We start from the raw sequence: 26067 nt of genomic DNA on the forward strand, positions 1-26067 counted from the left end.
AAATAACGCCCGAGCCTGTGGGTAGAGGGATATATGGAACGATCGGGGGCCATCGGTCTGGCATCGGCCGTTCTGTCGGCGTTTGGACGCCCTAGTCTGGTCAGGGCGCCGCTGTTTTGGCACCGAATTTTTGGTCCTGTTTGGGGTTATTGGTGGGTAATGGGTGGGGTTAGAAAATGGGTTAGTGTTGAAATTATTAGGGGAGTTAATGATGTACTTAAGGGTGGGGTTTGGGGTTAGTTAAAGTGTTGTTTAGGCCTGATTCTGACCTTTTGGGTCTTATTCCGACGGATAAAGGACTTATTCTGATTTAGACGGTACTAACACCATTTGGTATTAGTCCTATTTTGGCCTTCTTCCGAATTGTGTTTTATTCTGACGTTGATGTTGTTCTTATCTCGGTCTTATGGCTGGAGTCCTAAAAAACGTCACTAATCCTGACTGATAGCAGATAAAGATCTGTCGCGAGCCATGCGGTGATATTCAAGAATCCAACTTTTTAAGGACATAACTCGATATTCTACAAAAATATTTTTAAAGTTAATTTTTTAAACTTTAAATTTATTTGATATGGCCAGAAAAACTACCCAAAAAAGTTACAGCATTATATTTGTTTGTTTGTTTTTTGTTTATTTGCCAACTGTAAAATGATTTGAACGGACATTCTTTATTCGATAAAATCTTGAAATTCAACACCAAGTCAAACAGGTATAAGCGAATCCAAGTTTGGTCTTACTGGTTTAGACGGGTTTAAGCTGTGGTGTTTTCGAATGAAGGCAGACAAATAACTCACAGTGAAGTGACAAACACGCTTTGTACACAAACATTTTTTTCGTCAGTGAGCGATTTTCGCACTTTGTCGAGAAAAAAGACCACCAGTAACATTCCCACTAGTTTAATGTTGCCAGTGGAATTTTAGAAATGCTCGAAGCCAGTCAGACAAGTTCTGTGAAATACAGTTTTGCATTGAATATGGCAGACAACCATCCCATCTTTTTCTCGGAATTTGTGTTCCAGCCAAAATAATTCAAACGTGTTTTTTTATATGCGTAATTACTGAAGTGGTTCCTTTTTCGCAGCTAGTTTGTTAGGTTTGTTAAGCAAATACGGAAATCGTGGAAAAGATGGGACAAGCAATGCTAAGAGGAATACAATGTATATCGATTATATGTACAATTTTTAATCAAATTCCTTTATCGTCACAAGGATATATTGGCACATCAGGAAAGTGCGGAAAAGGCTTTGGTTGCTGTTACGTTAGTAAGTATAATTTCAAATCATAAATAGCAGTCCCTATGTCACTTTTATCTCTACATCGATTCAATTTGTTGATATTACGTCAACTTCAAATTAATAGTTCATATGGATTACTACCGGAGTAGCCTATAATTTGATTTTCTTTCAACATTTGCCTTTTTATTAATCAATTGTTTCAATAAAGGTATATTCTATAAAATGGAAATAAAACCGATCGAGATATTCTAAGCGTATAAAACCTGTTTACAAATTTGCAAATAACTTATTATGGTTTGATCATTTTGAAACCTTAAATAATAATAAATGTCTTATTAATATTCTTTCGAATTTCTTTCTCAACTTAGATTAATCTAAATGCGAGAGTTATGTCGTGACGACTGTACTTTTTATTCCGATACCGCTACTTAATATTTGGGGCCAAAGGTTTCGCGATCCTTTCGATACTAAATTGACGGACTCGGGTTCGGGACTCGAGACTCAACGAAGTGGGTAATTTATTTTGCTCCAGTCGGACTCTGGCCGAGTAAGACTTTACTCGAGTCCGATGTGCGAATGCGCAATACCAAATTCGGAACCCATAAGGTCGCACACTGTATATCGTAAAGAAGTAATACCATATGGCAAAATATTTTCCAACCACGTATTGTGGTGGGAGAGTTATATGACACTCCAATGAATAAATTGATGCTTATATCCACCATATTTTGGTTACTTAAATTGGCGGAATGCAGGCTGTAGAGTCGAAGCATCTATATGTATTAAATATTTGGGTATAGGTTGTTGCAACGTGGCTCGAAAATGAAAGTTTTGGCAATTTGAACGATATTAGGGCATGTTTTTGCTTTGTGCGAATCGATAACATCATTTTATTGTAGGCTTTGTCTTGAAAGTGCCATCTCCAACCTAAAACTTTAAAACATAATCGAACTGTGTGGTGTTCTTAAGGTTACTTTTTATAACGTCACGTTTACGTGTAAATTTCTGACGTAACTTGTGGCGCCACGTTATGACGTAACTTGTGGCGCCACGTTATGACGTAACTTTGTGACGTCATCTCGGGAAAGAAATTGTCGTGGGGTCCGTGACAACAAATAGTTGGGAACCACTGCTCTAGCGTAAGAAGGCTTAGTTAACGGCAACTGCACTTACTATTTATTGATAAGTTTACCTTCAAGGTGGGACACATTGCGTTTGATCGCAAAACTTGCTGAAATTTCTTATTTTTGGTTCTCAGATCTTCACTTATACCACGTATAAGACAAATACCAATACTAACATTTTTTCGCTTCGATCCGCTATTACCGAACATTCCTATAGTTAGTTTAGTAACAGTAACGAGTCGGCTCAAATAACAAGGAATTCAGTGAAGCAATATTAAGAAACTTTTTATGAAACATTGTCGTTTTAGACTTAGCAGGGTCCGCATCTGTAAAATTTTAGATTTTTTAGTGTTCTCAATAAACAAAACGGATGTAAAAGCCGATTAACTCCAAACTACACATATAGAAATGTGTACAAGATTAGAGAGAATTCACCACTTCAGAAAAATGGTATTTAATCAAACATGTATAGGTTAAAATTTAGTTTAACTCAAAAAGTATTTAAGCCAAACATTGTACACTTTTCTGTTCCATAGCGTTTATCACGCCTAGTATTATAAAATGCTAACTTAATCTCATGCTTGTAAATGTCGTTTATTAAGTGTCTCGTAATGCAGTCATGTGGCTTGGTGCTGCATTTGCACGCTTAAAATGGCTTCTTTCGGACTGATATCCCGAAACAAAACTCCCAGCCAAGCTTCTGTGTATTTACAATCAAATACGCTGTTGAGTCAGGTGCTTACCCTATACAACCAGAATCGCTAGGCCTGTTAAAATCCTATTACTCGGATTGTTAAACTCTCCAGTATCGCTTGAACAAGAATCGTTTCTAAGATCACAAGTTTTAAGTTAAGGTAATAATATAATTGGAATATATCGATAGGCGCGTGTCTTGTTCCACCACAAGACCTTATCTGATTGTGACTCAACAATCTAGGCTATCTTCGCGTTTCCAGCAATCTAACAGATCCCATAGTGATCTTGTCTCTAGATCGACCTGATTAAGACGAAAAACCTCCTTTTAGGCACAGGTATCTCTTTCTGTTGATGTAGCACATCGTCCATTCGTGTGAGTGTAATTTTTGCACCTGGATTGTGCAGGTCTTGAAAGGCCGATGCGGCCGCGCATCGACGACGTGACGTGCTACACCGGTCAAGGTCATCGCTACGCAGGCAAGGTCAACGAGACGGAGAACGGACGCGCGTGCATCAACTGGCTGCAGACGTCGATGGTGACAATTTCGCACGCGGCGAAACGGCGATACGGCGTCGGCGACCACAACAACTGTCGCAACCCTGAGCCAGCCGAAACCAAGGGGCCGTGGTGTTACGTTTCGCCGCAGAACTACGGCTACTGCAAAATACTGCCCTGTAAGGCTACTTCTTTTTTTGTCAAATTTGGGGAAGCTCAATTCGAGTCGTCACTAGGAATGCCCGATACTTGGCTTTTGGTTGCGATACCGAAACCCGATATTTTCAGCCAATAGTGCGGTTTTTCGATCAGTTACGAAATGACGTCATTTTTATGGTCAAATAGGCAATTTTCGAAAGGTGAAACTTGCTAACGTGTTTTTTTATTGGGTGTCTGGCAAAAAAATACTTAAGCGCTAGAAGATGTAGTTGATGTTTTTTTTTTACAAAACTTTCCTTTAAATATGAAACCATGACCAAACCATGAATTTAATGCGCCAGTTATTTTGTGCCAGATCTCTATACCGATACCACCCCGAGTGCCGAATGAATACCAAACCTCCTTATTGTGTATTAATTACGATCCGATATTAAAGGACATTCCAAGTTGTCACTTCGTAGTGTTGTATGCAGTGGAAATAAGTCCTCCCAATTTTTATTAACTGTATAAACAGTGTTGTAAACAAAGCTTTTTAAAATGACTTGTCTCCTAGTCATATTATTTGTAAGTATTTTCAAAAAATACTGAGTCAAGTCCCAGTGAAAACATCTTATTTTCAACAAACTCGGGTTATTTTCAACAAACTCGGAAAGTCATTTTACCGAAACAATTTGAGTAAAGACAAACTCATTAAAAACAATGCCTTACCCTTAAGTACATTTCAGTCAAGTCATTGCTCGAGTGATTACAACAATGCTAGAATACACCAGTATAAAGCCTTTCTGATTTCCTTTTTTGGATTAAACTAACGGTTATTGAATTACTGTCTTTTAGAAATGTACTGATTAGACAAAGTTGCTTTAAGCGCAAACTGCCTGCCAAGATATAACACGCCATATTCCACGACTTTTGTTTTCGACTGAATTTCCCTAAGACGGTCATGAAATATTAAGTCTTGGTGTGATTTTAAATTATTTCTTTCATTATATGGTAAAGGTATGGGATATCCAAAGGTCGACTACAATGAAGTGATCATGCCACCGTCATGTTCAAGTCCCTTGGGTATGTGCTATGTTATTATCATGTGATTCGTAGACTTATACAAATTCTTTTTTGGTGATGTCAAGTATTTACTGCAGCTAATAATGATAAACTGGTGACATGATACCAAAACCTTTAAAAAAATGATTTGAGCTATAAACAAAACAATAAGGCTTTTTAAACTATTCATATTTTTTTGTTTCTGTGAGCATTTGCGGGTGCGCGAAATGCTTGGGCCAAGTTTGACAAACGTTAAACCACCACTAAAACTATAGAACCGGTAAGTTGCAAACGTTTTTTTCTTATGTTTTTATCGTCGATAGGCATTTTATTGAAAGCTTAAACTTACAGCAAAACTTAATTGGTATGGATGCTATTTATCTATTATTTTATTTTAGAACGTCCAGACGTCATGTTTCAATACGGCCATTCTATATATTACGTGACTCAAAACCATCCGAAAAACACTCACAAAGAATACATGGTTTACAACTTCACGGACCAATCGCTTTCCACCTTTGGAAACAATCCTGAGCAGTCTTTAACAACTGACTGGAATTTGTGGGCAAGAAAGCACGACATTTTAACATTTGCGACCGTGAAAAACGAAAACGATTCTGATTTGTATATGTATTTCCAGTTTCCAAACGTAATGGTCAAGTTTAATTCCAAAACAAAGTCGTGGGATAAAGTTCCAAAAAAGACCTTCTCGCGATGCACTGTTTATGGTAAAACAACGTTCTTGCGAAACTTACTTTTTAGGATTATTGCATAAACATGTTTTTTAAATAAAAAAAATTCGTTTTCACAGTTCGAAAATTTGCACGAATCGGTTCTGGAACCGAGCGGATTATTAGAAATGTGTTCAAGTTCAACAGACCTTCATCAGTATTTTTGGAAGCAGGGGGATATCTATTTGAATGCGTTTGGTTTGGTGACAAACTTGTGATATCTCAAAACTTTTCGCTAAATGGCAAATTTTCGCCGTGCGAAAGTACGGCAGCCTTTTTCGTGGATAGGTAAGTTCTTTATTTATACAAATTTTTCCCTGAATTACTGGTTATGCTAATGCGGTTTATTTTATTTGTAGTGCGAATACCAGCTTTGCAATTGCACGCTTGAGTAAAACGAGTCGAAATAGCAGCTCGGGGTATTCCCCTCAAACTAAACACAATTATATCAGTGAATTGACTGAAGCTTTGGAACTAAAACCTGGACTAGCGGTTCCCCTTTTAGGTAAGTACTACAGCAAAGTAATATTACAATTCTACCACAGTGTATCAGTCGTTAATGTAACAAAAATGATGTTTATCGGAATATTTACTAAATGCAGTAACAATTTATTAGGTGTCCAATATATTTTGGCACTTTTGGCCCAAGATTTTTATTTAACAATTTGATTGCACACCTTAGAAAGTGGCACATATAAATACTTTTGCCCTGATAGCATAAAACCTCTCAGAGGCACATTGTATATCTAAAAATGTGGCACTGCAAGCACAATATCTTGATAAGTGCCAATATCTTGATAAGTTGGGCGCTTGTCTAGAATCCTTCCACATTTTTGTCCGGGGGTTTATATTGCTAACAATATTTGAGTTAGGGCCAGTCTGCATTTCAAGGCACTTCACGTCAAGATCTCAGGTGTGCAGGTTTTTTGCACAACTTATGTTAGAAATCCTGTCACAATTGAGCTTTATATAATTCAAAGGTGCAATTTACTAATTCATGTGTGCACAAGTACTTATTTAGAAAAAAATTAGCAGAATGCAGACATGGGTTAGGGTGCAAGTTAGCCTTTGAGTTAGGGTGGGCCAACAATTATTATTATTTCATCTACCATATGTAGATTATTAAAACAATTTAAGAGATTTGTTCATATCATTACAACAATACACATGATAGGCATGTTTAATGAACCACAGAAAAAAGTTAATAAAAATGTAATCTTTAAAATATTTATAGTGGCAAAAACTCAACACAATATAGGGGTATGATTTATAAAGTGTCTTTTTAGGGTTTAATTATAAATGCTGTTTTAAATTTTGTATAAAGGCTTTGGAATTTTCGATAACACCAGTCTTGTCAAGCTTCACACTTCCTCGAAAAATGAATCAACCACTATATGTTTAAGTTACACGCCGTCAACACAACTTTTCCGAATTTACTCTGGCAAAGACTTCCTAAACATTGCAATATGGTTAAAGTAAGAGTTTTTTATTGCAATAAAATTAATAGAAATTTAACATTACAACCTGTTGTTTTGCAGCAACAATTTCAATGGAAATGGAAATGTGGTCCAAGTGTGGATTCAACTTAACACTATCTTTACAAAACGGGCGGATTATTGCAAGGACACAAGGTTGGTAGGTTTGCTGTTTATTAAAATATGAAATTCAAATAGATAGTTAAACACCCCGTGGCTTGTGAATCATACCTCAAAAAAAATTTCTTTACAGTGGGACTTTTTGTGCTCGCTTTATTAAAGACTACAGAACATCTCGAAATGCAGCAAGAGAACAAAACAAGCCTGTTCATGATGAGTGGACAATTTGTTCTTTAAACATAGATTTTGTCAAATCAACAATGAGGATAATTTGTTTTCAGGATAGCCCTCATACTCAAAATGCTTTATGCCAAATCAAACTAGGTAATTTAATGGAATATATAAGTTTTGTTACCTCGGACTGCAAACCCATGCACTAATGTCTTACATGGCTTAGCAAGGTTAAAGAAAAAACAACATTTTGTATTAATATAAAGATAAACTCTTTTTGTTAAGGTGTTTTTAAAATACTAACAAACTAAAACAAAGCTAGAATTTTAATGAAACATTCTTCACAGTTCCTGAACCTGAACAATCAGTATCTTTGCAAAGTATGCTTGGAATTAAAGATGGCCAGGACGTTGAATACACTGATGGCGATGATGCATCAGAGAAATTGAGTGAGATTGCTGATTCACTCAAGTATCCATCAGCTCACAATCACATTGATATCAATCTTTTGATTGGTTCAGTTGCTGCATTGCAGGTTGATAGATAATTCCAGTATTGTTTAATGTATTTTTTATTTAATCTAACAAACTGTTTTTTTTTTGGCTTTTAGTTTAGTTGTTGTCATTCTTTTGGAGAGGGTTACTTTTTATGACACTGTGTTGTTGCAAAGTTTATTTTTTACACTTGCTTAGTGTGGTAATTAGAGTATAACATATTGTATATATTTATTTTATCACCAGCCAGTAAACTACAGTGGTTTAAGCTCAAATGGTACCAAGGATTTGATTTCAAATTTTGTATCTGTTGTCAATAACTTGGCAGATTCTAACAGAACTAAAGACTGGATTCGAATGAAATCAGAACCTCGTTTATCTTATAATGCAACAAACAATTCAAGTAAGTTAATATGATAAATTGGCCAATTTTCATTAAAAGCACCAATAAACTTTTTGTCACATACATGTTAAGGTCAGGACATTACTTCGTCACCACCAACAAATCCACATTCTTTATTGTTTATTACTGAAAATGTACTTCAACAAGTTGTGTCCGGCGGAGGATCAAAGTTGTTGGACAAAAACTCCACAATTAGAGTCACAACAGCAAATGTTGTTAGTGTTATTCAATATTTGCATCATGGTAATGGTAAGTCTACTTTTATAACTATTCATTGCAATCGATTCTTGTACCCACAAAATGATATATACTGTAAGGTTTGTAGGCTATTTACATGTGTTCTGCAGTGTTTAACAAATAAATTTGATTCAGAAATATAGTATTTTCGCCACATTGTTTCTATTTAGATTCTGTGGCTTTCAATGATTTTTTTGTGGTAAATTCTTCCACTCCAGATACGAGTAACCAATCAACTGTATTTATAACATCAACATTTCCTACTTTTGTTGATTTGATTTCCAAAGTTGAAAGAGGTAAGTAAGGTTTTATATATTCACAGTCGGTTATACTTTAAAAAAAATGCTCAACCAGTTATTTTACCCGACAAAAAACGTTGTGGTGTTTTTCTTATTGTTTTATTTTTTATACCTATAGCCTATTCATGATGTTTCTTTGTTACTATTGTGTGAAATAATAATAGTTATGTAGTCAATTTTACTAGTATGTAAATCTAACCAACAAATGAGTGAAAAATTTTGTATTTATGACATAATTTTTTACAGATGACAAACATCTACAAAACCAAACTGGCTTCAATGAGACAAATCAAATGGTATGTATATATGTTCTAACTTTTTTTAGTTTTTTCTCTTGACCAAGTTACAGTTCATAAAATTTGCTGATTACCTAATAAACTAAACTAATTATTTTTCAGTTTGTCAACAATTCCCCCATAGTTTCGGCGACTGTAGTGCGAAATGGCAAGAAAATGCCTGCCGCAGTTCAGTTTAAAGTTCCCTTTTCCAGCCGTGATATTCCAGACCCACATGTCAATGGAGAGAAGTATTATTTTAGCTGCAGCCACTTGATGGAAAATAACAGATGGGCTTCCAGGTACGAAATACAACTATCTTTAAAACATGGTTAATTAGATTCCTCTTTGATTTGTAACCATATTTAGCTAAAACATTAGGTATTGTAGACAAATCACAGGATGCAGTTTTGATTGCTTATTAAACTATTACAAAATTGAATCTAATTTTTTTATTAAATATACAGTGGGTGCCATGTTGTATCGGTGGAGAGCGACCATGTAACTTGTGCCTGCAATCACACAACAAACTTTGCAATTCTACTTCAAGTTGTCCCTCCTAAGGTATATTTGCACAACAGTACAATATGCAATGATGCAATGATTCTAAGCTAGAGTAAAACTTTTGAGGTTACTTAATTGTTAAAAATGTATGAGCCGACTATTTTTTAAGGATAAATATATTCGTTGAATTACATGCTGCATTTTCAAAGACGGTTTGACCATGAATGTTTTTTCCTTTAAAAGATAGGGCTTACATGCATAGAATAGTGCATGCTTAGATAAAAATAAATGTTGTATGAAGTATTAATAAAACAATTGATTTATAATTTACAATAATTTTGTATTAGATTCTGCCATCTGATTTGGCGATATTGTCCCTCATCTCATATGTTGGAGAATCATTGTCAGTATTTTGTCTCATTATAACCCTGGTGAGTTCTTAGCTAAAAAAAAGTGTCAATTAAGCCATTGTATTACAAATGAATTCGTTAAAAAAGGGATTGCGGTATGATAAACAATAATAATTTTTTTAATGTACAAATATATTAAACCAAGATACTGACGTTACATGTAAAACAGATGTTTCTCTGTTTTACATGTAACGTCAGTATCCTGATGAAGACGTTCTGTATAGCACGTCGAAACGTCGATCTATTATATATTCTGCTGGAAGAGCAACACTCTGTTATATATTACGCCTGGCAACAATAGCTTATTTCATATTAAACCAAGTCTGGCGAGGACTAATTGCCGACCAGTTTAAACTGTATTAAATTAATTATCTTTACAAAATAAACTTTGTTGTTTTTTAGGTTGTGTTTGTGGCTTTTCGTCACAGCTTAAAGTCGGAAAGGATGGTGGCCCATTTTCATCTTGTGATTGCCCTCATTATCTTTCACGTCATACAACTATTTTCTTCCAACGCGGAACAAACAAAGGTCCAGTGATTTACATTACATTAAAATCGTCAACAACAGTGCTTGCCAAATGTTTTTAATGTTGTTATTTTTTTGATTATTAGGGAAAAGTTGTTAAAGGTACAGATATCGACAGAAATTCACATTAGCCTTTTTTCAGCTATAGTGCCAGCTAAAAAAATTGTCCTTAACTTTCTAAGGCTGCGCACCGGACAGTTTTTACAAATTTTAATTCGACCCACTAAGTAGGGCAAGGGGTGTTGTTTGTTTAAACTTTGACCTTTTATTTGATTAGCTTGCATGTTTCTTTGAGTGTATTGCGATTTTCTCTGATGTTTGACATAATAAAATAGGTTAATGTTGCGCGATTTAGTGAATTAAATATTACCCGAAAGATTGTCGATAAAGAGAAATTAAGATTAATAAATATCAAAAATAAAATAAGAATACTAAAATGTTTTTTGTAAAGATCACCTCCAATATATTAACGGGCCAGTATGGGCCCGGGGGTTAGTAACCACTGTTGTACAGGACTGCGGAGGGTGAATATATAAGGCTATCTGAGTCCCGAGTACCGAATTTCGAAACTGATAGTTCTCAAACTTTAATTGTAAAGGTGTAATATGTTACAACGATGTATTGTCGGTAAATGAGTTGTACAAAACCCTTATGAGTGGAACGCTCAATATCCACCTTATTTGGCTTAAAAGCATCGGCGGAATACAGGCTGTAGGCCTGTTATTCTTTTTTCGCCTGACTCGGCAACCCTGCTGTCGCATGCCACTTTCAGCATGATATAAAAGCAATACAACAACCAATTCCACCCGGATTTGAACTTTGCTACTTGCACAGGACGTGAGCCCGGTGCCCTGCATCATCGTCGCCTTTCTCACCCACTTCTCGCTGCTGGCCACCTTCATGTGGATGCTTTGCGAGGGAATTACCTTGCACCTGAACGTGATCGACGTCTTTAACGCCATGAGCAAGTTCAAACGCTGCAGATACGCCATCGGCTGGGGTGAGCGCGCCTTTTATCCCGGCTACTGTTTTTGTGGTAAACGGTTGAAAAAAAATCGTCAAAAAAGCTTGGATTTACTCGCAAACCTGATTTGTCACTAGTCCTACATTGGTCTATAAGACAGAAACCGCAATTTTGTGACCCATTTCTGTTGTTAAACGGTTTTCGCGTAATCCCAACTAAATATTTTAACGCTTTTAAACCTTGGTTAAAATAATTCTTGCTTATTCCAACTATAATTCCTGCCTTTTTAATCTTCGCTTAAATTAGATTCATTAAAACGCGCTCGTAACAATTGTTTTTTAAGTCCAGACATCGCCCTTTCGGAAAGGCGATGAAAGAAATTAGAATAATGAAACTAGATTTAAAATGGATTAAAAAATCACTGAGTGAAAACCAAAACATTATTATTGTAATAATCCATTCACAGGAATCCCGCTCGTGATAGCGCTCACGACGGTGGGATACGGCGTGAGCCAAGACCCGTTCCCGACCTGTTACGTGGAAGGGGTGGGCGACCAGAGTTGCAGGTCGGGGAATTTTAATGGCGCCGGTGCCACTGACCAGTACCTGGACGCCCAGCCCGCTGTCCAGGTGATCGAGTGGTGTTGGCTAACCACCGAGAACTACCTGGTCTGGTCATTGGTCCTGCCTGCCATTGTAGTGTTGGGGGTGAGTGCTCTTGTACTTCTTTGTTTACTGTTTCTCATCCGATTTTTAATCACGACATAAGTTTGGTCAAATGTATAGTTTAAAGTAAAACGGACAAAAACAGCATTGACCATGTTATTTAGTCTTATTTCAGTTTAGCGCTAAGAATTTGACTATGAGTTATTTGATCCCAATAAAGGCAATTGATTTGTTTTCTTATTATAATCCGTTTCTTTTTTAACATGGCCTAATTGAGATCAATCAAGTTCTTCAGAGGGGCGAATATACTAAAATATGTTGAGAACAATCCATTTTTGATATATATTACATTGGTTTCAAATAATAATAAGAATTAACGTTTGATTTTCTTTTTAAATCTTGCATATTTTTTGTCATTTCAGATAAAACTGAATATTCGGCACAAATAGGCATAATAAAAAACATTAAGCTGTCAGAATTAGTTTCAATACCCTGTGTTAATATAACAGGTTCAATTGAAAAAAAGTAAAAAAATGTTGATAATCGCTCCACAATGGACGTACCTTAAGCCTATAAGGCAGTGTTTCGAAACCTTTTTTGGATTGCGGCACCCTAGAGAAATTATAAATAGTTCGCGGCACCCCTGTTCGTATTTTGCTGAGTGGTTAACTTTATCGTTACAATAAACGAGATTAAAACAGCACATTATTTAACTGTGCAACAAGGTTGATAAAACCTTGTTCATTTTGGCACTTTTACCGTACACTAAAAATTGTATCAAGGAGCTTACTAATAGGGCAAAAATTGGATCCTAAATTAAAATATATCTCGGCACCGTGGAGCGCTAAAAATATCACTCTAGAGTGCCTTGGCACCCCGGTTAAGAACCACTGCTATAAGGGGTCGTGAGAGTGGTTCTTTTTAACATTTTGCGCGATTTCAGATTAACACATTCCTGCTAATGCGAGTGTCGTGCGTCATATTGCGCAGCTCGAGAGCGATCAACCGCTTTCACGTTCCCTCGACTGGCGCAACCAAAGAGAAGAACCTGGATCACGTGAGGTTGGTAGCGCACGTGGTTTGGTAATTTACAAAAAACATTCTCTAACTGATTTTTCTTCTGTCCTAAAATTTCCTGTATGACCAGTTTAGGTCTAAGTTTACCTATGTCCTATTCTATAAATAACATTTTATTTAAAGACTAGTAAATAAAGATTTTTTTTGGTCATTCTTAAATTTGTTTAATAGAAAATTTTGATAAGGAAATTGATTAGAACTCATTTTGTCGCCGAAAATTCATTTGACATACCTTCGGTATCATGCCACATAAATATATATATAATTTCGTGAAAAACATAAGCAAGTAACTGAATTGGCAAAAAAGAGGACAATTGACCATTCGCATGATCATTTATTTTTCTCTAAAAAAGCACAACTTCTCTCAAAAGAAGACGCATGATATCCCTAACTTAAGCAATAGCAACTTTAACAACGGTTTTTTGTTGTGTTACAGAAAATCGTTAAAGGGTGCGATTATTTTGATGCCAATCCTCGGCGTGTCCTGGATATTCGGTCTCGTTCCTCAAACCTTTTCGCATGTTGTCTTTCTATATATATTCATAGTAATGAACACCACACAGGCAAGTAAAGGGTATCCGTTTGCAACTGGTAATGTTAACCAGTCGTATAATTTGGCGACTTGTTTTATAAGCCGTTTGATCGAATCATACAGTTCTTTTGCTTGTTCTTGCGTTGTTTGATTTTTTTCCCTGACTTAGACAGTGTTTACGTTGTCTTGAATCTACGCTAGATATTGCTTTTATAATATGGTAAAGAAATGTATGTTGCACAACTCGACTATATTTGAATTTATGTAATTAAGTCTATGACCCCAGGATATTGAGTGATGGCATCTAAGCCTCGTCTATCGCAGTAAATAAAGTTTAGAAGAAAACAAAAAAACAAAAAACTTGAACGTTTTAAATTTTTGTAGTCGGGTTAAATGATGTTGAATTCTGAATAATGTGTCAGTCAAAGAAGTTTTATTGAATATTGGCCATAAGTGAAATGGGCCATATGAAAGCGTGTAGAATGTTCTCGATAAACTGTAAAATAAAAATTTAAAAGGGAAATAGTACTTACTGTTTACAGCTTTGCCCCTGTGTCTAATAAAACACAACTATCTCCCAAGTCTAACGTGTACGTTTCGGTCCACAGGGAATCTTCATACTTTTGTTTCACTGTCTACTCAACAATGAGGTTCGCTCGGTCGTCGTCAGGTTTTACAGGAAAAAGAACGCAGCAGCACCTCAGGTGACTTAAGGCGAAGTGGTATAACAATGTATTGTATATACATGTTTGAATGCAATTTTGTAAAAATTTCACCAAGTGGTAAATGTACCTAAAAATTATGCCTTGTATTATAACTAAAACCGTAAGCACGACTCAAGTTTTGCACATTTGATCGACTTATCCTAAAATGAGCAGCTACAGCCGCCGCTGAGAGTAGGCTACAACTGAATTGAAATACAATCCCCGCGCCCAACCTGCATTGTCTGGCAGGTGCACGTCCGAGAGTTTTTCCAAAGCAATTTGTGTGCTCGTGACTTTTTGATAACCTTCATTCACATGAATATTGTATATACAACTTTTCTTCGCGGAATTTCTTGAATTTAATAACGTCATTTTTGCATTTGGCAAATTAAACTTGCGAGTTAAGTGAACTCAAATGAAACTATTTGACCAAAAAAAACGTAAGGCTAAATAATTATTAAAATCGACAAACAGATTGTAGCATATTATTCAAAGAACCCACTCAAAACCACACATAGCAAGCATTTAAACCTGGACAAACTAATGAGCCTTTTTTACCAAGTCAAAATATTTTGGCTACATGCTCTCAGTGTAAGTCAAGTGATTCGTCCAAACGCTTTAGAAACGGCCAGTCTTTCGCCCATAATGTCTTTCAAATCTATAGTATTTGAATTAAGTAATATTTGCTAGTCCTTAAACTGCACATCAAAATTAAATGTTGCTGTTTCTTACGGTGGGATTTAACTCTAGGATTTTCCCTACCCAAAAATATTTTGTCAAAAAGCCACACAAGCGAAACTATTCAGAATATTCCCAGGCAAGACTGCTAAACACTAATGCGCAACTTCGGTACCTAAAAAAATTGAATGTAACTAACTTTGCCTGTTTTAAGCTTTTTTGTGACATAAATCGAAATCACAGCAAATGTTTTTGAAATCAAACAAAACTTAATTCTAAACTGTTTGAACATTTTTTGAGTTCGACAGGATATTACTGAACAAAAAACAACGAAAGACAACTTTTAAGGTCCCGTTAGGAGGGTTATTTGCGAAGATGGGGTCTGCAATGGGTAAAAGAGATTATGCAAAGAATGGGTCTCCAATGAGTAAAAGGTTACGCAGGCCTGAATTTAAAATAATTTTCAAACCATTTGTAGGCACTCCACTGCTGTTATTTAACTTGCGAACGCAAAGGCGTATTTGCAATGGCAGCTGGATAAATTTCAGACCACCAAACTAAACACGGCGTGCTGTTGACCAACCGCCAACGGCCTAACGCACACCACTGTTTCACGAAACAATAAAACCGCCACATTTCTGTCGCAGGAAGCGCGATTTGAAACGCCTTTCGATACCGGCGCACCACAGGGTCAACAGTTTTCTTTTCCAAGGGCATCAGGCGGTCACCGTGTGTATTTGTTCAGCCGCGACCGAAGTCGAACACGGCAGCGGTTTTATCCCCGCCGTAATAAAACTGGGGACGAACAATAAACGTAAACCTGCGAGATTCAAAGCGGCTTCGCTATAGGAGTTCGCTGCCCAAGCGAGGCACGCAATAAAAAGGTAATATTCGCCGGCGTCCGCACGCGAAGTTGCGTGACTCCCAAGAACCTTGAACTCCGACCGGCTCAAAAGTTGTTTTTAAAACTATGTGTCACGTTGTACAATTTAAGAACCTCTTCGTTACACAATTTAATCACCTTTTTCACTCGCTTTACAGTGTTTCGCGACACAATTTTTACACATTTTTTGTCGGCAAAAAATTCATCAGACGATTTTATTCAGCAGGTCACTAAAAAATCTCCCCCTTATTTAATTTTCATATTGTCAATGCGAATTTAGCAAAACTATATTGACGGAATAAAACGCAAAAAACGTTTTGCACCCCCGATGTTTTTTTAGATCAATGCACCAAGAGTGTACGATAAATTGCCTATATTACTGGCCCAAACTGGTTTGGGGTGGTTAAAACTGGTTGCTCAATCAAAATCATTTAAATTCCCATGTAAAATGGATATTTTTCAAATTAATCAAAAATCGTAAAAAAGGCAAGGCCTTGCCAAAATTTCAAATTCTACTAAAATATTTTCTCAAAATTGACTAAAATTCTGGCCTAAACTGGTTTGGTGTGGTTTAAACTGGTTGCTCAATCAAAATCAGTTAAATTCCCATGTAAAATGATCGATAAATTCTGCTAATTTTTTTTGCTCAAAATTGCCTATAATTCTGGCCTAAACTGGTTTGGGGTGGTTTAAACTGGTTGATCAAAATCAGTTAAAAAAATCAAGTTGCACGCCTACATCTTGATCTAAACCGCCACGAAATCAACGAAGCGTTTGGTATTGGTTTTAAGGTCACATTCTCTTAAGCGAACCCGCAATACCATGCGTCAATATCGCGGCCCTAATGCACACTTTCGTATTTCGATCAACGACCCATTAGGGTCGTGTTTCACCTTTCGTTTATTTGCGAAAATGTGGCATGGCATGTGTTTATTTTAGTAGCACGCAAGCTTTCCGGTTCGCAAATCAAACAACGTACAGAAAATGTGTAGGATAGATATTGTGTTTTCTCTATTCATTCAAGAATGTAAAGGTTTTCATTTAATTTTTCATATTTTGTACGCTTGGACAATGTTTTTCATGAAGTTGAATAAATAAAGTGGCTAACTTTAGTTTACACTGGTTAGTTTACACTGGTAAGTGGCTAACTTTAGTTTACACTGGTATAACGTCATTTAAACAAATTACGAAGAAACTCTCATGGATAAAAGTGATAGGATCATAGGAACGTCTGTGTTTCTTTCTTGGGTTAGCCTACTAGTTGTTAGGCCCTACAACCAGGTTTACGATCGTATTGTCACTAGCGATGTCCGATAATATCGTATCGGAGCCGATTCCAAGTGACAGTATATGTTCTTGTTTGTTACTGAAGAGGAACGATGCTATTACGATTAGAGTTTTTTGCTAAAGCAAATTCGGGCTCAACAACCCTAAAAACATTCCTATTTTTGCACTGCTTTATTTAATACAGTTGCCTTCTTTCTGTAATCATAATGTTATTTCAATCAGATCGGCGGCTATAAGCGGCTAAAATAATCGGTATCGGAATAAAACACCAACTATATCGGCCATGCCTGAGTGCGACAAAACAGTTCACCAAAGCGTTCATATTTCATGCAAACGCGACGCTTTTAAAGCAAGCGTTTCCAACCGTCTAAAAAAGTGGTTCTCAAACTGGCGTCCGCGAGACAATTTTATGAGACCGCGAAGCACATAATAAAATCAACACGACGCACCTGAAGAAGATTTTTTTTTCGTTCGCATTACAATAGTAAATACGGTATCAACAAGTCTATCGAAGACTGCAAGTGCACCTGCCCCAGATACCATTAAAACAACGTGTTATTATTCTGTGTACATTTTTAAGGCGACCGTGAGCAATTTATAAAATTGCTAGGAGACCGTTGCGTATTTAAAAAAAAAAAAAAAAGAATCACTGGTCTAAAATAATATCGTTTGCAGAACTGGATGTCGCAGAGCAACTTTCGTAACCCGTCAGTCGACCTACGCCACGTGGCTCCATCTTACGACCTGGACGCCATGGGGGTCGGCCGAAGCGGGTCCACACATACCAACTCGACCTACTTGGGAGGCCGGATGTCCCTGGGTGGTAACGACCTTTCCTCCTTCGCCGGATCACCAGAGGAAGAGGAACTGAACGTTTTGCTTACCTCTTTCTCAAAAGGAGACGGCGACGTCGATTTTTCGGGTAATGTTTGTGAACACTCAGTGTATTAAGTTTAAGTCCTTTTGTCATTACATCTTAGACAAAGCATTTGATACTTTAGTCAAAGTCAAGTATTTTGCTCTAAATCAGTGTTTCTTAATCAGATGAATGGTTCACCCCAGGGTGAATAAAATTTTTGCAGGGGTGAACCAACCAAAATGGGTGAATAAGGGTGAACCGTAAGAAATGGATGATAGCTTGCGAGCAGGGCGGATATTCCGGGTGTTCAACCTGTTTCAGTATATGTAGACGAGATAGTTTTATCATATCATGAGTCAAGGGTGAATGAAAACTGGAGATAGATGCTAGGGGTGAACAAAACCAAACAAGTTTAAGAAGCACTGATCATGAGACAAGGGTGAATGAAAACTGGAGATAGATGCTAGGGGTGAACAAAACCAAACAAGTTTAAGAAGCACTGAAAATGAGACAAGGGTGAATGAAAACTGGAGATAGATGCTAGAGGTGAACAAAACCAAACAAGTTTAAGAAGCACTGATCATGAGACAAGGGTGAATGAAAACTGGAGAAAGATGCTAGGGGTGAACAAAACCAATCAAGTTTAAGAAGCACTGCTCTAAATAACAATTCAAGTCATTAACATAATAATTAACGATAAACGTATAAAATTGATAAACTCGTCCGATTATTAGCAATAACTTAACTTAAAAAAACACAAACGCATTTAATAGCTAGCCAGTTGTTTTTAGTGCAAAAATTGAAAAAAAATAACGCAATCTTATTGAAAAATAAATAATGAAAACACATCATGTGAACACAAGTTATTTGACTCAAGACTTTCGAAGTCTAGGGTACGCTTTAAGTCAAGTCATTGACCTAATTCATTTAAACACTAAGGACTAGGAAGTTTTTACTGCAATAAAATGATGGTCAAATAACACTAAATGGCCTTTTTTTATCAAATAAACATTAAATTAAAAAAACTGTGAATATTACTTTTTGTTGTGAATGGCCAAAACTGGGCATCTAATATCATTGTAAAAAATTACCAAATGAAACTGTTTGAAGGCTATAATATCTACAGAACTACTGTACTGGGAGTCTAAATAGGAAGTTTGGTAATTACTGCCAGAAATATCATTTGCAATTCAAGTCCAGGTTGATTCAAGCCGGGTAATTTGCTTTGAAAATGGATGTTAAACTGAAGACTGATAAATCTGTAACCAAATACTCATGTAGCATTTTAAACTCATAAAGCTGACCTTATAGTAAACATGCTGTTTAACGAGACAACATTAAGTAAAATCATCCAATTTGACTAAAAAAAATCGGAGATTAGAAGTACTCTGGTTCAAGTCAAGCCATTCGCTTAACTATATAATGTAATTGAAGTATTTTGTTCTGAACGAGTTACATTTTTTTAGGCGGCAGTTAACAAATCTTGATAGTGGCATATCCATTTTTCCAAACCAGTTGTTGGAAAGCAGTATACACCCGACGTAGTGTTTGATATTGCACACAAAAAAGGGGATTTGAAGCTTCAGTAATTTCTGGACGCTTATTTATTTGGCTAAAACTTTCACTAATTTCTGAACGCTTGACTAAAACGCTCTCGACTGGACGCTTGAATAAAAAAAAACAACTAAAAAATGGTTCCAGTCAGTGTAAACAACTTCCTGCTAAGTTGCCACCCCAGTTTAATCGGGTTGGTAAAGACAAGTTACTTGTTTGTGAGGCGTTCAGTACCCTAATAGACAAAAACTGCCTTTCATCTCAAAAAAGCGAAGTTTAACAAAAACGGGTTACCAAAATGATTTTACCTTTATAACAACATCTAATCTGTGCAGCTGTAGTTTAACCTGTCACGTATTTTAAGGCCTGCAATTTCGCATGTAACGTTGAACGTTTTTTCGTTTGAGTAGTTTTAAAACTATATCGATAATACCGAGCCACCAATAGCATTTGTGATCAAAGTCCTTTGACATTACTCTCTGTTATTCGTTTTTTTAGGACGTAAAAAGAGTTAAAAAGTAACTTTTAGCTCAAGGAACACGAAAATCACGTCACAGGGTCCATGTTTAAAAAACAAAGCAGAGCGTTTTTTCAACCAGGCCTTTATGGCCTCCTACCATAAGAATCACAGCCAACAAGCGATTTCTGTGCAGGCGGTATGTTTGGCGTTCCTGAAAGTAATGACTCGCCGTTTCCCGTAGCTGACGACAAAACGGCTGGCTACAACTCAGACGACGGAATGGGCTCCAGCCAGAGGTTCAAAACCATTACTCAGCTAATGCACGAAAGCGTATGCAAGCCGGATAGCGCCCATCATAACGGTTTCGTGCACGGAAGTGAACACGGTGATTTTTGATTATTTTTTGCCGGTCTTTTTACAACGCAAGTGGAATATATCACGCGGCGGATTTTCACTTACAGTCACTTTATTTTGGAAGCTTAAACGATAAATATTATATTGGGAATACATCGCCCTGACCCTTCAAAGCATCATGATGCACGTTTAGTTACGCGATTTATTTTTGCTATTTTTAATGCTCGTTGATGTAAATAAAAGAAAACTGCGAAACTGAAGTGTTTTACTTTCGGTTAGATACTGTATGCAAAGAAATTTATTCGAACGTGAAACGCGACAGAAAAGAGAAATACAGAAAATTAGCTTGTTCGAAAAGACCACTGAACAAGGACGTGCTAATTTGTAAGAAAGAACGTGCTTCGCGGCAATATTTGGCAAAAGCGCCAAAACGAGTTGTAAAAAGCGAAAAATTAGCTTGTTAAAATTATCTATGTTGCAAGGTTTGCAGCAGAAGTGGAGATTTTAATTAAAAACAAACATTTTTTAAGGTATAAAGTTGCACAAATTCATTTAACCAATTGCGACAATTGAATCGTAGCATACTTAGAAATTCCAGTGTATTTAATTGCACAATTTCAATAATATATTTAGGATACAAAAATGTTTTAAATTTTTTTTAATGTGTTACTGTTCTGGGCAACTTTACTTATACGTCTTTAAAAAATATTTTGTGTTCGCAAGTCTTATTGTGTCAATATTTCCAGCAATTCTTGGTTTGGCAAAAAAGAAAAAAAAATCATGTAGGATAAAGAGGTGCTTATTAAACAAAATGAAACACTGTGGTATTGCAGGCGCAAATAGAAGCAAAAGAAAAGAAGCAGGATGAAAAATTAAAACAACACAGATAAAACACTAATGTGTACCGCAAATTACAGTGATGTGTATCTATAACTAGACAGTGTAAGAAGTAAAACACAAATGGTATAACAACTCGTTCAGACATATAGAACATAATGTGTAGCAGAACGTAAAAATATTGGCATCGCAGCTACGAAAAAAAAGTATCTTTAAAACCACTTAACTAATAGCATAACATTTTTTATATTGTTATTTTGTTTAAATCAAACTTATTGCATAACTTGTATAAAGGAACTCAAAATCATATAAGACATTCGAAATTTCAAACTATTATTGGTGCCAAATTTTATACTTTCTTTTAAGTGGATTAATGCCCCAGAAAGTGTTTTTGAAAGAATTGTCAAAATATGGTTGGTTCCCCTTCAATCACAGACGCTATTTCCCAGGAGGTCACACTTTTGTTGTTCATTTGGCACAACCACAATGTAGCCAATCCAACAAGGAAAGAATTTCGCAAGTTTAACCCCCACAGTTGCACATTGTCCAACATTAATGTCATCTAACTTCCTGAAGAGTTTTCAGTGACAGGCCAGCCGAGCTTGAACTGTCTTTTCGCGGATTGTTCCAAGATTGCATGGAAACGAGGGATTGTTCGTCCTCGGAACAATAGTCTTTACCCTGTGAGACAAATACAGGGTTATGAAATAAACAAGTTATTTTAGAAATCAGGATTATTTTTTTGTATGAGTAGATATATTTTTCCATGTTGTTTTTACAGAGTTGTGGCAATTGTGGAATTAAAAATTATTAAACAAAGTACCGGAAACATTTTAATAATCACAAAATCATACAAAACTGGGTCATTAGCAAAACAAGTCATTTAGAGATAGAGCTGTTTTTTTATAAAGGTAAATATTTGTTTTTACCCTGTTTTCATCACAATTATGGAAAATGTTAAAATTAAAACAAAGTATTTGGTAAACAATTAGTCACAGTTCAAAATACTACAACACTGGGTCAATAAAAAACAATCCATTGTAGGGTGAAGCTGTTTATTGTAAAGGTAAAGTTTTTTGTCCATGTTGTTATCACTGAATTACAAAAATGAAAATTATTAAAAAATGACAACAGTTTGAACTCATGCAATACTAAGTCAAAACTAAGTAGGTCATCAACAATAAATCTGTTTTCATGAAAGGCAAATATTTTTGACATTGCAAAAACTCCAAGATCAGATAAGGGCCAAAGCAGATCTACATGAATGCAGATCAAATATTTGGACTTTTCAATCTTTGAAGTTGTTGATGATAGATAAGACAACAATGGCAAGAGTGCTCAAAAGACCCTTCACAAATGCTCTCAGTGGATAACTAGACAGCGCGTGTTGAACAACCCATTAGCATCTGTTAACCTAAATGCAAGAGGTCAGCAGCATCTAGCAAACATGGGATTTTTTGGGATTGACCATTAGTAAATATACATTTTTATGGTTTTATGATGTGCCTATAAGTTAAAAATAGACTTCTTGGATATTTAAAATTACCTAATAAAAAAATATGTTATAAAGGAACAGGTGTAACAAACTTAAATAAACCCTCATGAACTCTAGAAAAGCAACATAACAAGTTACTTTAAACCTTGTTTGTCAAACTACACCATGTCAAATGAGATGTTGTGATGACACATACCAGCAGTAAAAGTAGCAAATATGTCAATTCTGTCCACCCCAGGATATTTTTAGCCAGACAACATGTACGTTGCCCCCAAGATAGCTAACTCGGTAACTATTGGAACAGCGAAAAACTTGGATACACCAAACATCGTAAATCACAAATTGCAAACACAATGTCTGGCACTCTTGTCATGCTACCCAAAGCACACAGATTGAAAAATGACTTTTACATTGCCGAGTCTTCGTACAATGAAAAGTGGCTACATGGGTTGATATGAACCTAAACAATGGACAATATACGGCCCCTTTACAAGTAGCACACTGAAAGGAGGAATAGTGCAAATATTGACATGGCACAGGGTACACAAATGTTTCTTTTTTATGTTGTAACCATTTTCCCTAACCAACTACTATGCCTGTGAGATTGTGCTACTTTCCAATCAATATATTCAGATATTTAGAGGATTAGGTGAAAATAAAAAAAATCTGACATAACCCTTTAAAATGTTTTCAATTCAAGAGAAAATATTTCATTTGACCAATTGTGTAACGGTAGTGTTTGCTCAAGCAACAATAGGCAGCGCCGTCAAGGAGTCACAATGTGACTTTAAGTGGCCTGACTACAGTAGCAACCCTGAGGTCACACACATGAAGCGGTTGCCCAAAATGCAAACACACCAGAGTGGTTGAACACACAACTTTTACAGGAAAATCATACTTGTATGATGTGCTTACAAATTGCTAAGAAGAACAGAAAGATTACTGAACTGTGCAATTGATGGGTACTGTAGAACAGTTCTTACCTGCGCTATTTTTTCATCCAGCATTCTGAAGAAATCTACCTGGCTCTGAGTTAATACCAATCTGCTGCAAAATAAAAACATTGGCAACTGAAAATTTCCAAACTATTATAAAAAACGACAAAAAAAAATAGATAAAGCAATCACCTATTTCGAGGACCGAATGGTGAATGCTTTGATTTTTGCTGATCGACTTCATTGGAGTTTGGTGAAAAGTCTTTTTGTATTGGTTTTGCAATGCATTTAGGCTTCTAAAAAAGAAAAATATTATTTCTAACCAGCTTTTTCAAATACCAAATTAAAATCCCACAACTACTTACTAAAATCAGTTGAAACACTCAAAACAGAATTACATGTAGTTTTAAAATATTGGCAAAAAAAATTCAACAGAAACCAAGACAAAATACATAGGACTACCACTGGTGTTTTCTTAGTGGAAAATTTATGGTAAAATACAACAAACTTTATGTCTTACAAGTGAATTGTTGTCGCTCATTCTTCTTTGTATCGTATGTTCGGTTCCATCGGGCCGAGATATTCTGACAGTGGTGGGCGGCGAACTGCTTTTGGTCTCCACAGTTTGGTTTGGCAAGGTTGTTGATGTTTGTTGATTAGCGCTATTGTTGGATGGTCGCAGTATTATCGTTGCCATAGCAACAGGTGGTTGTTCATTGCGTGCCACGCCATTAGAGTTTAAGTTTACTGGCTTCTTTTCGAGTGGCAGGCGAACTGGAAAACTTTTGTAGGTGGTTTGAATATTAGGACGCACCGGTTCACTTGGTTGTGCATCAGAACACTTCTTTTCTTGTGTCATTTCTGCATCAATGCCTAAAAAATTGTTTAAACAATACTAAATTTAATACAACAAACAGGATAATAAAGCTTATTGTTGCGATCGGTTGATTCTATTATTTTACATACATTGTTTAACTGTAAAAATAACCGGATTGCCATACCATAAAGCAATGTGCCTTTACAATATTTTTCTTAGAATATGGATAGATAAATAAATATGCATGCTACAGAGTAACTGATACTGCTTCCTTTTAAATTAATGTATTAACCTGTCCTTTATTTTAAATTGGAAAACTTTTATTGTAGTAAAAAACAAATGATACATTTTATGTAGATTTTATTATATACAGAGAAATAGCATCAACATCCATTGCAATGCCTTTTGTCTGCAAATTAAAAAAAAACTTTTAAAAAGCAATAATAAACCTGTTTTGAACATTGATGTTTAAAGGATTATATATTTTCTACATCTGTAATTAATTTTTTATCTTTACAATAATCAATTATTGTCCCTCTTCTAAAAACCTACTATTTTATTTTACAGTCAACAAAACAAGTTTATAAAAATGAAATTGTGAGGAAGAAATATATATTGGAGAATAAGTATAATAATATTACTTGAATCACCTAAACCCTAACTTGACCCTAACTCACATTATATTGGCCAAATATACCCCTGAACGAAAATGTTATTCTAGCTAGATCACTGCCCAATTATCTATATTTTATTGGGGGTAGTTACTTTGTTGGCATACCTTTTGTTTTGACTGTTGGTAGAGTAGCATTCGATTTTCTACGAGGTTTTATCTGCACCACTTCCTTGGAAACACTACAGCCCATACTCTTCAGTACCAAATAAGTACCCCAAATGTAATTAACAACTTTTCATAACAGTTACATAAGCTACTGAAAAAAAACATTTGTCTCATTTCAACAACAGAAAAGCAATTGGAAATTTAGAGCAAATTTCAAACATTATTACTGTCAAAAAAGAAACGCGATATTATGCTCCACTTTAGTTTTGTGATTTTCTAAAACATAATTTATTTTAATTACTAATCTCAAGCAAGAATGCGAAACAATTCAAATGTCTATGGCCACGCGTTCAAACTACGAATAAAATAACGCATGCCTACACTCGCCAGCATACCGGCCTACAGACTGAATTGCAAAACAGCGTCAGTCAACACCGCAGCGCCCTTTTGGTATTGGTGGGAGAAATGTCGGAACAGGAAAGCAAACAAACTGAAACAAAGCCTGCCCTCGACAAACAGGAAACAGCTCTAAGAAAGTTTATTTGCACCCGTTCGCATAATGGTAGTTTATACGGAAGGGTTCGGTCGCCCGGTCGGACAGGATAACAGCGGACAAATATTGCATTCAAACGACCAAGTCGCGTTATCGGCGATGAGTCAAGTTGTTTTTGCCGCGTCTCCTCGGTTTTATTATCAGTGGAATTTAGGTGAAAGGGGTCTAACTAATTCGACTGCCAACATCACGCTGCTTTAACATAAAGGCAAATTAATCCAACCACTGTTTAAACTAGGGT

General features: G+C 36.0%; 2 protein-coding genes across 3 annotated transcripts; one reads left to right on the forward strand and one right to left on the reverse strand.

Annotated features, from left to right (window-relative positions):
- Positions 1–1133: 1133 nt before the first annotated feature.
- On the forward strand, positions 1134–20657 carry LOC146133454 (uncharacterized). The gene is made up of 25 exons (XM_083396581.1): positions 1134–1260; positions 3459–3728; positions 4705–4770; positions 5148–5477; positions 5561–5768; positions 5840–5985; positions 6805–6955; positions 7019–7111; positions 7209–7399; positions 7594–7781; positions 7987–8143; positions 8216–8392; positions 8551–8676; positions 8926–8975; positions 9078–9256; positions 9422–9518; positions 9806–9889; positions 10271–10396; positions 11228–11393; positions 11824–12065; positions 12967–13085; positions 13537–13663; positions 14241–14336; positions 17860–18106; positions 20251–20657. Exons 1-25 carry the CDS (start codon positions 1137–1139, stop codon positions 20451–20453), a joined length of 3963 nt encoding a protein of 1320 aa, XP_083252707.1. The 5' UTR covers positions 1134–1136; the 3' UTR covers positions 20454–20657.
- LOC146133455 (uncharacterized) lies at positions 20579–25411 on the reverse strand. Of its 2 annotated transcripts, none has more exons than XM_083396583.1 (5): positions 25274–25411; positions 24199–24551; positions 23871–23974; positions 23727–23787; positions 20579–21929 (listed from the first exon to the last, which is right to left on the reverse strand). In XM_083396583.1, the coding sequence occupies exons 1-5, from the start codon at positions 25356–25358 to the stop codon at positions 21807–21809; spliced, it is 726 nt and encodes a 241-aa protein (XP_083252709.1). In that variant the 5' UTR covers positions 25359–25411; the 3' UTR covers positions 20579–21806. The 2 variants fall into 2 exon arrangements, with proteins under 2 accessions (XP_083252709.1, XP_083252708.1); XM_083396582.1 differs by having other exon boundaries at positions 23727–23790.
- Positions 25412–26067: the final 656 nt, after the last annotated feature.

Source organism: Ascidiella aspersa, chromosome 9 (genome assembly GCF_963924565.1).
Source record: "Ascidiella aspersa chromosome 9, kaAscAspe10.2, whole genome shotgun sequence".
NCBI classification, from domain to species: Eukaryota; Metazoa; Chordata; class Ascidiacea; order Phlebobranchia; family Ascidiidae; genus Ascidiella; species Ascidiella aspersa.